Source organism: Zerene cesonia, chromosome 29, assembly GCF_012273895.1.
Source record: "Zerene cesonia ecotype Mississippi chromosome 29, Zerene_cesonia_1.1, whole genome shotgun sequence".
Lineage (NCBI taxonomy): Eukaryota > Metazoa > Arthropoda > Insecta > Lepidoptera > Pieridae > Zerene > Zerene cesonia.
Window position 1 is genome coordinate 2687915 of NC_052130.1, and position 15102 is coordinate 2703016.

At 34.2% G+C, this 15102-nt stretch overlaps 2 protein-coding genes across 2 annotated transcripts; both read left to right on the forward strand.

The window, feature by feature from the left end:
• The first annotated feature begins 203 nt into the window (after positions 1 to 203).
• On the forward strand, positions 204 to 7329 carry LOC119838004 (odorant receptor 85b-like). The gene is made up of 12 exons (XM_038363815.1): positions 204 to 266; positions 403 to 512; positions 644 to 783; positions 1154 to 1306; positions 1636 to 1815; positions 2802 to 2954; positions 3659 to 3782; positions 4236 to 4332; positions 4779 to 4880; positions 5141 to 5229; positions 6676 to 6742; positions 7273 to 7329. Exons 1-12 carry the CDS (start codon positions 204 to 206, stop codon positions 7327 to 7329), a joined length of 1335 nt encoding a protein of 444 aa, XP_038219743.1.
• Positions 7330 to 11025: 3696 nt separating this feature from the next.
• LOC119837918 (protein BCCIP homolog) lies at positions 11026 to 14036 on the forward strand. The gene is made up of 7 exons (XM_038363709.1): positions 11026 to 11226; positions 11436 to 11562; positions 12085 to 12209; positions 12604 to 12740; positions 12985 to 13121; positions 13547 to 13692; positions 13869 to 14036. The coding sequence occupies exons 1-7, from the start codon at positions 11110 to 11112 to the stop codon at positions 13938 to 13940; spliced, it is 861 nt and encodes a 286-aa protein (XP_038219637.1). The 5' UTR covers positions 11026 to 11109; the 3' UTR covers positions 13941 to 14036.
• Positions 14037 to 15102: the final 1066 nt, after the last annotated feature.

Consider the following 15102-nt stretch of genomic DNA (forward strand, 5'->3'; position numbering starts at 1 on the left):
ATCAACCATCTATTTTTAATTTATTTCATACACGTTAGGGAGCCCTTTTTATACGGGAGCCCCGTATCACAGACAGTATACTGTATTAAACACAACGGTTAATTAAATATTTATTTTCTTAACTCGTATATAAAGGAATGACCTATTGATATAAGCCATTCTTTCGTTCTCTTTCGTTTTGATATAAACCATTCGTTAAAAAGATGGCAAAGTTTATACAGAAACTATTTTCTAAGAAGAATATACATAAATTGACAACCGATCAGGTACCTACACTGGAATTTAATATAACCAGTGATTGGAATTAAATATATACGTCCACATTGCTCCTACCTCAAAAGATATCATATTATTATAATTTCTTTAGCGTTAAATATTGACCAAAAAATGTGTATTTAACAGGGAAATTTAACTTATTGTGAAAAAGATTACGACGACCAGTATAAACTGCCGCAGGTTGCTGCGAAATTATCCGGAATTCGCATTAACTGCAATGACAGTAAATACATGAGGTTGGAGTTTTTTTTTCTATATGTTTATAATTGATTATAGAATAAGGAAGTTTCTATTTCGGAATCAATTAAAAAACCAAAAATAATCCTATTCTGTCTACATTTTGTAACAAAATCGTACACATTTCTAGGCTTTTATGTGTCTCTTATTATTGGATGGCGTTTACACTATGTTTGATGGGTACATCTAATATGACAATCACATTTCTAAAATCTCGCAAGTTTGAGGACTTGGTAGTCGTGATGCCTTGCGTTGGTTTTGTCGCAGTTGGTAAGTATTATAACTAAAATATCAAAATGATATTCGTCTTTGTAAAGGTAGGTACCTTTTATTTTAAAGTGACTATATTACCGTACTAATCATAATATGGCTATAAGTACATGACTACGTATATTTCATGCCTTTTTTGTCTTTTTTGTTGTCTATGACTCATACGAAATGAAAGTTTTTTGGATATCAAGAAATTATGGTACCACACCTAAACTTCTGAATTTCAAACGAAAATTGACATCCTCTGTAATTCCATAAATTTGTTATTTTTCTAATTATAATTATAACTTTCGAATGGCTTATTCCATTTTGATATTAATCCCTTACCTATTATTGTATTAAAATTAAATTTTTATATGTTTTTATACAGGTTCATCGAAATCATACAAAATAGTGCGCAACACAGCAGTTTTTGAACGTATTATTTTCGAACTAAAGGAAATGTGGCCAACGGGAGAAATGTCCGAAGACAAACAGAAGATTGCTCGTAAAATGATGAAACAAATGAATATCGTTGTAAAAGGTAATGCTTTACGTGTTTTCTAACTTATCTACCTTGTGTATTAGAAAATATTTAAAATACGAGGGCAATAGAACTCCATACTATACTTTAAAGATTATTTAATTTTATTTCCAATAAGCTCTGGCCTACAATAACGGATTTTATATGAAATTCTTAGGAATTTATACAATGATTAAAATGTTTTCTAAAATACAGTTTTTGATTTTTATACAATTCCTAGGTTTCATATTAGGTATATATTTCTTGTAACATTTCATACACTTACCTACGATAGTGTTACATCTTACAGTTGCCACTCTCATGTAATAGAATATAAATACTTATTTCAGGTTACTTCTGGTGCAACATGGGCCTTATATTTTTTTACAATTTCCCGCCATATTTTCAAATCATTAAACGGATGTTTGGAATAGACGCACCGTTAGTACTGGCTTTTAAATATGTATTGCCATTCGACGAATATCAACTCAAAGCGTATCCTTTCATACTTCTGATACAGACGAATGCATGTGAGTTTGCATAGATAATTTAATTTAAAAATACACCATATACAGTTGTCATAAAGGCAAAATTTGCCTGATAATACTCGACCAAAATAAATCTACATGCCAATATTCAGCCTTATTTGTACTCTAGTTCTATGTGAAAGGCAATAAAAACGTAGGCTGTATATATTCACTGTTTAAACATATTTATAAAAAAGTGATATAGAGACGTTATAAATGTTTAAAAAATTCTATAAACTTTACGGACCTCAAGTAGAAGTAATCCGAGAATTTAATATCTAATGATAGTATGAATGTTAGTATAGAAGCTTTATGTTCGCAGTTATTTCATAGAGCGACTTGAATTTTAACAGTAAGGTTTATTGAGATTAGACGGTATTGATTTTAACTTTATTGCCCTTGTTGTCGAAAAGAATCTTGACTTAAAAGTCAGATTACAGCTTCTTATATCGGAATTTAAATTCATAATTTTTAATCTAAATGTTTTCTTCTAATCTCTGGTAAGCGATATTAAATATTACAAAATGTACCTACTACTAGTCATTGTAATACTTTAACGTATAAACTAGCGTTCATATACTGTAATTATTACAAACTAGCTGCGCCTCGCGGTTTCACCCGCGTAAGTCTGTATCCCGTAGCAATATCGGGATATAAAGTTGCCTATATGTTATTCCAGTTGTCCAGCTATCTACGTACCAAATTTCATTGCAATCGGTTCAGTAGTTTTTGCGTGAAAGAGCAACAAACACACACACATCCTTACAAACTTTCGCATTTATAATATTAGTAGGATATGCACTTAACATACTTAATAAGATATTGTCATTTATAATTATTTGTCTTCCAACCTCTCCTATAAACCTTAATCTGAGTTTTTCCAACCTTCAAACGAGTTTCTTACAGCCGCATATCCCTTTATATGCCTTGCTACATATATAACAACACGATTTTTATTAACGAAGTTAGAATATAATCTATTCCAATAGGTATGAGCATAGTATTCTTCATGCTGTCAAGTGATCTTTTGTTCTTCATCTTTCTAAGTAACATCACACTGCAGTTTGATTTTTTGTCACTGAGAATTCGGCAGATGATATACGTGCCTACTGATGATCAACTCATCAGTGATTTTCCCTTAGGTATGTATGCCATATTGTTATAAACAATAGGGGATAGGATTCAATTCTAGCTGCGCCCCGCGGTTTCATCCGCGTAACTCCATATCCCGTAGGAATATCGGGATAAAAAGTTGCTTTATATGATATTCCAGTTGTCCAGCTGTCTACGAACCAAATTTCATTGCAATCGGTTCAGCAGTTTTTGCGTGAAAGAGCAACAAACACACACACATGCTTACAAACTTTCGCATTTATAATATTAGTAGGAAGTATGATTACTGCTTATTTAAGGTAGGAAGTCAATTGATAACAAATTATTTCTACTTTTCTGACTTTGAACAATAGTGTCAAGATTTTAAACTTTAAAGAAGAATTAAGAAGAACATTTGTTCATCCTTCAAAAATAAACTTACAGATTTTCACACAAAGCCTTACAATAAAAACCTTATAAAGCATATAATTAAGATCGGATATCATGTCTCGATTTGTTAACGAAGATATTATAATACTATATTACTATCTTAAGGACAGACGTAATGACATATCTGTATAATATACATAGTATACCTTCATACTAAATTATTTCAACAAACTGAGCTAAATAGTACCTACGTTATAAGACACTGACTCTGGCAACCACAATTTATTAGCACCATGTATTAACAGATCTTTTAATATAAAACTTTATGGAAAATTATGATTTTATCATACCTTTTCGTTGAAAGGTAAATATAGCGAAGCGATCCGCAAAAATGAGCCACAATTAGATTCTTTAACAGCAGAAGAATGGGAAAGAAAGCATATGAACGAATTAAGAGATATTGTTATTCGTCACCAATCCCTTATACGGTGAGTTTTAAGTATTAGCAACATGTACATTAAATAAAAGTAATTATTGATTCATATAAGCCGCATTCACATTTTTTAGAATTAATCAAATTTTTTAAATAACGCAATAGTTTCATACGTATCTCTATACTAGCTGCGCCCCGCGGTTTTACCCGCGTAAGTCCGTATCCCGTTGGAATATTGGGATAAAAAGTTGCCTATATTTTATTCCACTTGCCCAGCTGTCTACGTAACAAATTTCATTGCAATCGGTTTATCAGTTTTTGCGTGAAAGAGCAACAAACACACACACATCCTTACAAATTTTCGCATTTATAATATTAGTAGGATTTTTATTAGTTTTAGGATAAAGAGAGAAGATTACAAACATTGTTAGATTTCTCATTATTAGCCTCCTATGAAATGTATTTATACGTGCTTGTTTATTTAATTGATTCTTTTATGTATTAACAGGATATCGGGCGAAGTCGAAAACATGTTTAATTTTTCTATGTTGGTGAACTTCATGAACAGCTCCATTATAATATGTTTCTGTGGAATTTGCATCGTTGTACGTATTTGTTTATGAAGGTTTATTTTTTGTGACTATAAGTGTTTAAAATTTTAACAAGAAACTAGGACTTTCTAGAGTAATAATAAATAAGGTTTTAATCGTGGAACTCGAGCACGCTGGGCAACGAATTGGGCCAGCTCGCACCGGTAAAGTACACACCCCCACAGAGGACCGGCGTGAAATAGTTGCTATTCGTTTGCTGAGTGGGGGAGCCCGAGGTCTTTATCCTTTTCCTTACCCTTCCCAGTCCTTCTCTTTATTACTGTCATCAATATTTTCTTCATTCCATTTGATAGTCGAATATTTGGAAGAAGAAAACCTGCAAACCTGTATTAGAAAGAATAAAATGACGATAAATTCAATATGCTTCATATTAACCTGTAGATATAATATGCATCACGTATCTTGTAGGAAAACTAATTATTTCGCAATTTAACTTACAGTACCTGGAAGAATGGAATGAATTAAAATTTAAAATCTTCCTGTTATCTTCTATGACCCAAATATGGTTGTTGTGTTGGTATGGGCAAAGTCTACTTGATTCTGTAAGTTATCCTTTCAGTATATAAAACTAATGTTCGCGTTATTATTCGTAATAAATAATATTATGTACCTCATACAAAATATGTATGTTTTATTCCTTTACCAAAATTATAAATGCAACAAAGGAAATTACTACTTAAAAGACCTCATTATTTAAAAGACTAATTAAACTTTATAACAGTCTTAGAAAAGAGGATCTGTGTTTGTCAAAGTAATTCGGAACTCACATAAATGAAATGTTTCATTTGAACTTGTATTCCAGAGTAAGGAAGTCGCAATCGCTTTATATGAAAGTGGGTGGTACAACGTCTCAAAGAGAATCAAAAGCTTGATTCTGATAATGTTACATAGGTAAGAAGTATTAAAGCGTCACACGTTTTATATATTCATCATTATGTTCTTCAAAAACGTTTATTTGCGAATATAACATTTTGAATATAACCTTTTTAATACTCTCATAAGATGTTTTTGTGGAATTACGACAAACGAAATAAAAATATATGAAACGTATGCGATCGACAAGCATTTTAAAGCTAACAGTTCGCCCCAGCTTCATCCGTGGTATGTTTTTACTCTCCATTAGAACCTTCCTTGTGCCTTAAAAAAAACTTAAAAAATAGCGGTATTAATCAACCCGCTCTCGAGTTTTACCTTTTTTTTTTTTTTTTTTAAACGTGAGGGAAACCTGCATGGATACCTTGCTACTTCGGGGGTAGTAGCAACGGTTATGCCAGACTCTTACTGGCTAAAACCTCACGGTGGCCTACTTCGGCGCAGGTAATGAGGGGTTCCCGGGATCTCCCTTAGGAACGCAAACCGAAACCAAGGGTACATCGGATACTTATACCCGACCTCCCCTGCGACGTACTCTGCGATGCACGGGATTCCTGCGCTCCCGGTCGCGCTCAGCACTTTCTTTCTGTGACATCACTGCATCACAGAAAGAAAGCACTGCCCTCCACGCGTCCTCTCTCTCACACATTGTCGCAACTAAAGTTGGAAGCGAGAGGTCCATTCCAACTACAGCTATGAGTGCATCCCGTTCAGCATTCCAGGCTGGACACGACTCGAGCGTGTGTTGGGCCGTGTCAGGCAGCATTTGGCTGCTTTCCGATTCGACACAGATACTTTCCGAAGCAACCATGCCCCGTCAATATCTGTGTCGTACGGAAAGATAGGGAGCCGTGGCGCCGTGTCATCCACACATTCAAGACGGGTAGTATCGCCTGAATGGATACTATCCCATACTGCGCGTTCGCAAGTCTTCTAGCCCAAGCCTCTATCGCTTGACGACGCAGTCGGATTCTACGCCTGCTTACTTCTAGGATCTGACGCTGCCCTGTCTCCTCCTGCCAGTGAAAAACGGACGAAAAAACCTCAGCGTCTAAATCCCAGGGAAGGCATCCAGCAAGCAAGCAAGCTGCATCAAAAGAGACTGTGCGATATGCTCGGGCGACTCTGACAGCCATCATTCTCTGAGGTCTTCTCAAGAGAGTGATATTCCGGCATGTCAAAGAATCAGCCCAAACAGGAGCGCCATAAAGGGCCATCGAACGCACAACTCCCTCGTACAGCTTGCGACACGACTGATCCGGTCCCTTTATGTTGGGCAGCAAACCGCTCAATGCACCTGCTGTTCGCATAAGTCTAGGTGATAGACATTTAAAGTGAGGGTAGAAGGTCCACTTACTATCCAACACAAGTCCTAGATACTTCATCGTCGGCCGAATATCAATCTCTCGAGTTTTACCTATAACAACCCATTTGACAATTAATTTTTATGTCATTTTATTGCAGATCACAACATGAAGTATTTGTTACCACATACGGGTTTTCTATTATTTCCTTGGAAAGCTATACAACGGTAGGCTATTTAAGATAATTGATATAATACAAAGAAAATTTATGTTATTCTTTACACAAGCTTCCCATTTCGTTTATATTTTATACATAATATAATCAATACAACCTAGCTAGTATAAATGTGACTTCGAAGAATCTCTCTTCAACCTTTCTCCGTTCACTGTTGGACATACACTCCATCTTGCTGCAGGGCGTCCTACATTACGCTTGCCGAGTCGCGGCCTCCACTCTACAACGCGTTTACCCCTACGGTTATCCGTTCGAGAAATGTGACCAACCCATTGCCACTTCAGCTTGCTAATGCTTTGAGCTATGTCGATAACCTTTGTTCTCTAGCGAATAACTTTGTTTCGGATTTCATCCCGCAGAGAAATACCGAGCATAGTTCTCTGTTAGGACGCACTGATTGAAGACTTTTGTCTTTAAGCAGTGTGGAATCGACGACATTACTTAGGAGAATATTTTATCATTACTATGTAAGCTTTTTCATAGATAAGAATTAATTGATTTAATCTCATTTTTCTTTTTCAGATAATTAAAACATCGTGGTCGTATTTCACTCTTCTGATAAACACTTATAATCCATGATTTTTTACACATATATTAAAAAACATATATGAATAATGAGTATTGCCACAGATAGCATAATACTATACTAGGTATTACTTATTTTCTTTGAATAATAATGTTCAATTACGCTCTTTGCACTTTCTTATAAGCCACTGAAGACTCATAATAAATATGTAGATATTATTAGCATTTCATTTACTTACTCTACTATGTGTACAATTATTTCCTATACTTATTATTTATATCATATACAGCTGAACTGTTTGTTTGTTTGTTTGTTTGAACAATGAACACGCTAATCTTCGTTGTAATCTATGTTAACCCTGAGTGCTCGGTATAGGATATTATATAATTCACAGGCATGGACGGGGTGGAGCGCTGGTATAATTCGAATCTACTTAATAAATAATAGAAACGACCTTTCTTTAAGAGTGCCAAGAAATTCATTAGGTTTTTTCAATATAGAGCGACATCGTGTCTCGGAATCTCTTTCCTTTACCGCAATCACATTCCATTTAATACCTTATTGGATAAAGTTTATTGCTTACGAACAGGTAACAGTTCATTGAGTAAATAGCGCTTTAAAAGCGAGCTAGAATCCAAATCAATCTTTTCTATCGAAATTCCAGAGATCCTCTGTAGGGTTTTTATGATTAAAATGTATATTCATTAATGTTTTTTTGTCCGTGATGTACATACCTAAGTTTAACATCCATGTAGTCTAATAGAAACTATTTTTATTGTAGAAATAATAATGACGCACAAGTTTAGATAGAGTTTTACTTAGGGTGCGTGCGCACAAAGAGGCAGCTTGCTTGTCGCCTAGAGTTAGCCTCCTATAGCCTCCATCTATCTAGGGGGGCAAATTGAGAAATTTAATAATTGAGACAGTGCTCCGAATTGCTCACAAAATGGTCATAATTGGTCAATAGGTCCGTTATTTATACAGACATTTTTGCAATTATGTAAAATATCAAGGTCATCCAAAAAATTAACCGGCTCTATTTGATCGTACAGAGCTCAATCAAAATAGATTTCATTTTCACAAAATGATTAACATTCAGTTTATAATAATAATAAAACAGTTATTAACTAAATTATATACCACAAATGACTAACACACTAACGACTCACCACGCCAACCTCTCCACGGAGTTAGTAACTAGAATTCTAGCCACTAATGACTAGACGCAAGCCGCCTGTCTGTGCAGACGTAGCCTTAAATGTATTCGTCATATCTGTTTTGCTTTTCGACAACAAATTACTACAAATGTTAAAAGTTTGATTGAGAGTAATTTTGCGATTGTCGGAGTAAACAACCAAAAATTTAAGCATCTAGCAACAAAAGACTTGTTTGTTAGAACGCACTAATCTCAGGAACTACTGCTCCGATTTGAAATATAATCCGTAATTGTTCTTTCAGTGTTACATAGCCCATTTTTTATAGAAGGCTATATGCTTTATATGTACCACGGGCGAAGCCGAGGCGGACCGCTAGTGCTAGTATAAAAATTATAACACTTCAATTTTATTTTTTTATTTGTGGTAGTCGAGCACGCTTCGGCACCAATTGGGCCAGCTCGCACCGGGGAAGTACCACACTTCCACAGAGGATCGGCGTGAAATAGCATACTGCTGTGTTTCGTTCGGTGAGTGGGGGAGAAGGAGGCCCATATCCTTTTCCTTACCCTTCCCATTCGTTTCCTTTATTCCCATCATCAATCCTTCCTTAATCCCTTTCCAATTCGAAGTCGGCAAGGTCTGCAAACGAACTTACGCTTCTCCAAATGTTCATGGGCGGTAGTAGCGCTTACCATCAGGCGACCCACCTCCATTGGCGACGGTTACATAAAAAAAAAAACAGTTTCTCAGCTAATAGCTAATAGATAATACCTAAATACACAACATTTTATATCATAAAAATGTAAGAAGCCTTGAAAACAAGAAGAATTGAAAACAAATTCTATTATCAACGCTATTGAAATTCTATCCGGCCAGTTAAAATGTCCAAGAACTTGTTAACTTTCTCACTTCAAATTTAAACTTGAGTCGGTTTTATTACTTGTAGTTAGGGCGGAAATTGATCACAAAATTCAGTGAAAAGTATAAACCTATCGTATTACTAGTATCTAATTTAATATTAGAGAAAATATTTTACGCTTTTTTTGATAAGATGCTTTTTAGTACTCTCATATAAAAAAGAACGAACGTTTGTTAATTAATAATAATTAAATATCTAATCGATTGGTTTTAAAAATTGTATTAGTCGTAATTGTATTGTATTGTTCTTTGTATATCTTTATCTTTATCGAGTTACAGGCTATTTTTTACAAACAGTTAGGGGTAAGGTAATAGGTAGAAGTAGTTGAGGAGATATACGAATTATCATAGCCATAGTCATCAGCCTCCTTTCAAAAAATCCAGAAGTACAAAATTTTGTAATCCTCCGATCAAAACCGCGGGTGAAAAGCTATCACTTAAATATTATATGATAAAACAATTTCTTGCATGTCACACACTTTTTATTGTTATGTCATTCGCACACAGGTGTAGGTATTCGATTATTTGTGTGAACTTACCATGTGAATATGAAACTGATATACGCGTATTACACTATTACAATTTTATGATATTTATAAACTGATATTTTATTTTCTTGCAAATAATTGAAAATATTAGCAATACCTAGTTGTCATTTCAGTTTTTATGCTTTCTTAAGTTATGTTGTTCGAATTGTTTTTTGATCAAAAGTAATTTAATGCGACGAATGTAATTCAAAAGGATTTCATAAAATTTCCTGCAGCGTTCTTTTTTATAGGTATTTAATTTTTTTGAATGAAGATTGTACGCATAGATACCCAGGAGTCCCGCAAAAGAAAGCCCGGGAATATTCCAGAATCTCACAAGTCAATAACTACTTAAAAAGCCCGCCCGCCGACCGCGTATCGCACCGAACCCCGAACCGCTTTTAGCGGTAGCATGTCGCGGGTATTGTTAAAATTAAACTACGAAACTACGTTTGATATTAAAAAATAATTGTCACCATACTTTTTCATAATATCCTAAACGTTAATCCTAAACAGACCTCGTAGAACTACATTGTGTATTTGGTGTATAATATTTGATTGCTCCGATGGCCAATATTGTCTAAATATAATATAAGGTAAAATATGAACAAAAAGATATAGTGTTCGTGAGACAATAAAATCTAATAAAGGTAAATTATCTTAATTCATTAAATTTCCCACTATACCAAATGTTACGTAGTTAACACTAAAAGGAATAAAATGGGTGATGAATAGGTAGGTATAATAATGCATATATACACACGATATCCACTGGTGAAAAATAAATGGTATGATACAAATATTATCATAAAGAAGTCCCGTGTCCTCTAGTGTGGTATGGGGCAGATGATGTACATCTGTTTGACTGATGGATTTTCTTTACGGACAAGTAGCTAAGCTAGTGATCATGCGATCACTGTACCAAGAAGGCGGTCAAATATTATCATAGTTTATGTTAAAATTCAATGCTATGAAACTAAAAATTAAATTTAACATTATTTAATTCTTGAGTTTCAATTAAAAAAAAATCAGTTTATTATTATTTATTGCAATATGAGGAATAATTGTATTTATTATCTGTGTATGGTCCTATTTTTTAACACGCTTTTTTCTGTGTAAATCTGAATAGCGTTTGACAATTGACATTTTTCAATTTTCAATAATCACTTCTAAATCGGCAAACAGCCGTCAAGTTTTGTTTTTGTTGGTGTCGGCGTGCAAACGTGTGAAAATGTCGAACAAAAGAAACAAAGAGATAGTACACGATAGCGAAAGCGAAGGAGAACAAGAATCGGGTAGTGAAAGAGATTCCGATGTTGACTCTGATGGAAATTATGTAGGAGAAAAGGCAAGTGTAACATAACCTATAGGGCACATGGTATTTTGTGCTAGAAGTTCTGTATCGTTATTGTTCATAAAATTCCTGTTTTATTGATTGCGAATGGTTGAAAAACTAATTTTGAAAATTTATTTCCAATAGAAATTGTGTACGAGTAATGTCTCCGATCTCGAAATCCATTTTATACATATATTTAACTAAAAATATTTTATTTATAGGAACTTCAAACTGACTTTGAGGGTCGCAATCCAGAGGACTGTGATTTCCACGGAATAAAACAATTATTACGGCAATTGTTTTTAAAATCCAATGTTGACTTGGGAGCACTTGCTCAAATAATTATATGTAAGTATATCTTCTTTCACACTTCTAAAAGCTTTGATACAATCTTATAATGGAAAACTATTGAGTTTTGTTATACAATTAAATAAAGTCAAAACCGAATTACATGAAAACAGAAAAAGTGTGAATATCCTAAAATATGATACAAAAATATTATAAGGAGACTAAGAATTAAGGGAAAAAACTCCTCATTTGACCAAGCAAATTATAATTTAAACAAGTAGCATCCGAGAACCTGGTAGTTTACCTGATGCCAAGCGCCACCCAAGAACATTTTTAGAGGTTGTACTGCAAAAACTTTTAAAGCATAAGAAAAGGGATTGATAAGAAGATAAAAGAATGGACTTCTGCATGTGGTGAAAAAGATATCCAGCTCCCACACTCACTAAACAAAACAGTAGCATTTGCATGCTACTATTTGACCCCAATTTTCTGTAGGGCTCTGGTACCTTTCTCGGAGTGAGCTTGTCCCATTCCTGCCATGTGTGCTAGAATGCCATAAATGATTATATTTTATTTTTTTAGCACAAAACTATGTAGGAAGTGTTGTAAAACAGTGCTTAGATGATGGTATTGATGAAGATGATGATGATGATGTTGGTGATGGAGTGTTTGGAGTCACTACAGTCATAAATATCACAAAAAGAAAGGTGAGTTATGAAAACACTGCCAGTCAAACTGGATTCAACCTTGGACACATATAATTCATATAGAGGGATTATACAGATTATCTTGTTCCAAGATACAAACACTTTAGTATAATTATTATAAATATAGATTTAATACCCTATGAAGCTAAAAAGTTGTTCATATTCAAAGGAAATATGGAATCCAATTCCATATAATGGAATAATTATTCACTTGATAAATTATGTGTGGATTAATCTATATTATAAGAGTTTGTATTTTTGTATCTACTAAATAAACTTAACAACTACTTAAAATTATTTTACCATTATCAAGCTTCCTCACATGTTAGCTTATGTAATCACATTCAGAAATTTAGCAAGTTTATTGTGCTTCTTTTTGTAAATTTGATCACAGGAAGAATCCTGCGTAAAACAAATCCGAACACTGCTAACCACACTGGCCGATGGAAATGCTGATGAGAAGACCAAAGCACTAGTCAACAAGATATTGTCCGATGATGGGAGCCAAGTGGGTCTTGTAATTAATGAGAGGTATGTTTTTATTCCAACATATTCATAATTTTGTTTTTGTTTTATTTAACATTGTATTAATTCAATATTAACAGCTGTAGAATGGACATTGTACCCAAAGCTTTTTGTAGTTTTTTAATATAATCTTGATATTTGGCATATATCAAAAAAAATAGTAGAAATAAATACTAACAATTATAACAACTTAAATAATTTAATTTCGAATCCTGCAATGATTATTTATGTATATGAAACTATTTTTCAGGATTTTAAACATTCCAGCGGCAATAAGTGTGCCTCTCTTCTCCTCACTTCAGTCAGAAATAGAGAAAGCAGTTAAGAAAAACATGCCTTATACATTCCAATATCTCATTTGGATATGCAAAACATATAAAACAAGTGGTAAGTTGTTGATGATAATAACTTATAACACTTTACTGAGAAACTACGATACTTGTAGATTTGAGCTTTGTCATAGAATTTTTTTTTAGTACGTAGGTGTGTAGATTGTTATTAATTAACATTACACTAACATTAATTTTTCTGTTACTTCAATTAAAAAAAATCTTTGTTCATAATTTTATCTTTGACATAATTTGACCTAGACTTGTTTAAGTACTACCCTAATACTACCCTGGGGAATTACAGTGATGTCTTAAATCTATTAAGAAATGTAAATGTCTTAAATCTATTATTATTATAAGAATTATTACTATTTTAAGATGTCAACTGTCAAGGTTGCACCCATGACATGAAAAATCACATCACATTAATACTGGAACTACAAATTTTAACATCATCAATATTTAGTGTGACTTATATTTCAGAAGACGAAACAGATGTGCTTTTCGCGAATCAAGAGGAAAAACCATTGACGGAAGAAGCTTTAGCTAGTTTTGATGTGGATGTGACTGAACAAGCTGAGTTGTCTCAGTGGGACTACGAAGGAGGCGCCATGACACCATATAGAAAGGTATTATTCTTTTATAGAGTTATATGTCTACTTTTATATTTATTATCCTACTAATATATATAAATGTGAAAGTTTATGGGAATAAAAATTAAAAGTGACTACAGAAGCGTGGATTTAAACCTAGCATATATGATTGTTATTTAAATTGCTTTTATGTTGAAATTGTTCAATTACAGGTACTTATATTCGACGGTAAAAAGTTCACCCAACTTGTGAGACTTATGAAAGAAGAAGTGGAAGGTGTTTGAGCTTGTTGTTAGTCATGTATTGCCTTAAGTTATGCCATACAATATGTATCAATATATTTTCGTATTTATAAGACTATTATAAAACTTGTATTAAGCTTTTATGATGTTTTATTTCCCTGTCCTTATTCCCATATTCAATTATTTACTATCCATTGGGTTCACTAGTCAAATATATAATAAGACTATCCCTTAGTGTTGTATTCATTCTGGTTTCGCTCAATTAGCTTACCTAACTGCTGTTTTTGGGCATTTATAATACGAGCCACCGCGTCGATTGAGTCGATACATATATCCCAGCTATTTGAATCGGGGGCTTGCACATTGCGGAGATAACTCGACGTCTTCCCGAGATGAACATTTATTTGAGCGTCTCTCATCATGAAGTCAGCAAATCTTGGGAAGTAAACAAATAACCAAAAAAATAAGTGAGATTTTATTTCTTCTTTATAGGAGTACTCGTATCTATTGCCACTTTCTATGAGTATGGCAGCTTCAAAAACAGCAAACTTCCAAATACAAGTCGTGCTGCACCTCAGGATCATCAATAAAGTGCCGTGTGTACTGCTAAATTCCTCTAGTTTCCTCGATTCCGGGTGCCGTTTGTAGAAGTGTTTCAAATGTTACCACAGTCACGGGGCATGCGGTTCCTTATGTCCAAGCGTATGAGCGCAAAGATAGATCAATCTGTTGTGTTTCAGTGAGTGCCGGGGGAGGGAGCAATGAATATAGTGGCCTCTTCCTGTAGATAAATGCTTCGGTGATGGTAGCAGTGTACTGGGATTTCGTGAATAATTTGGTGATATCATGAAGGCTGGTCTCCTAGGTGCAAACGTGTGACGCAATTTGTTGCTGAAATCCTCCCATACTGAAACATTATGTTTCACGCTTTGCCACCCTATTGCTGCCTCATCCCGAAGAAGTAATGGGAGTCCTTGCAACGCATCAGAGTCGCTCATCTTCTCGGCTGTTTTATATACCGTGACTGCAGCTAGGAAGGCTTCTACTTCCTTTTTCCCGTCATAAGTAAAGTTGCAGGTCGCAAAAGATCCACTTTTACCTGACATTATCGTTTGCAGAAGTTGCCATTAGACCGGGAGATGGTGACACAAATTACTAGGTCATTTGTACCAGTATGGCGGTTCTTCAGTGGTCTAATTACGTA

Coding starts and splice junctions, on each gene's coding strand:
- LOC119838004 (XM_038363815.1), top strand. CDS start 204: ATGGCAAAGTTTATACAGAAACTATTTTCTAAGAAGAATATACATAAA. Junction 1,816..2,801: donor TCTGATACAGACGAATGCAT/GTGAGTTTGCAT, acceptor CTATTCCAATAG/GTATGAGCATAGTATTCTTC. Junction 6,743..7,272: donor CCTTGGAAAGCTATACAACG/GTAGGCTATTTA, acceptor TTTCTTTTTCAG/ATAATTAAAACATCGTGGTC.
- LOC119837918 (XM_038363709.1), top strand. CDS start 11,110: ATGTCGAACAAAAGAAACAAAGAGATAGTACACGATAGCGAAAGCGAA. Junction 11,563..12,084: donor ACTTGCTCAAATAATTATAT/GTAAGTATATCT, acceptor TTATTTTTTTAG/CACAAAACTATGTAGGAAGT. Junction 13,693..13,868: donor CCATGACACCATATAGAAAG/GTATTATTCTTT, acceptor GTTCAATTACAG/GTACTTATATTCGACGGTAA.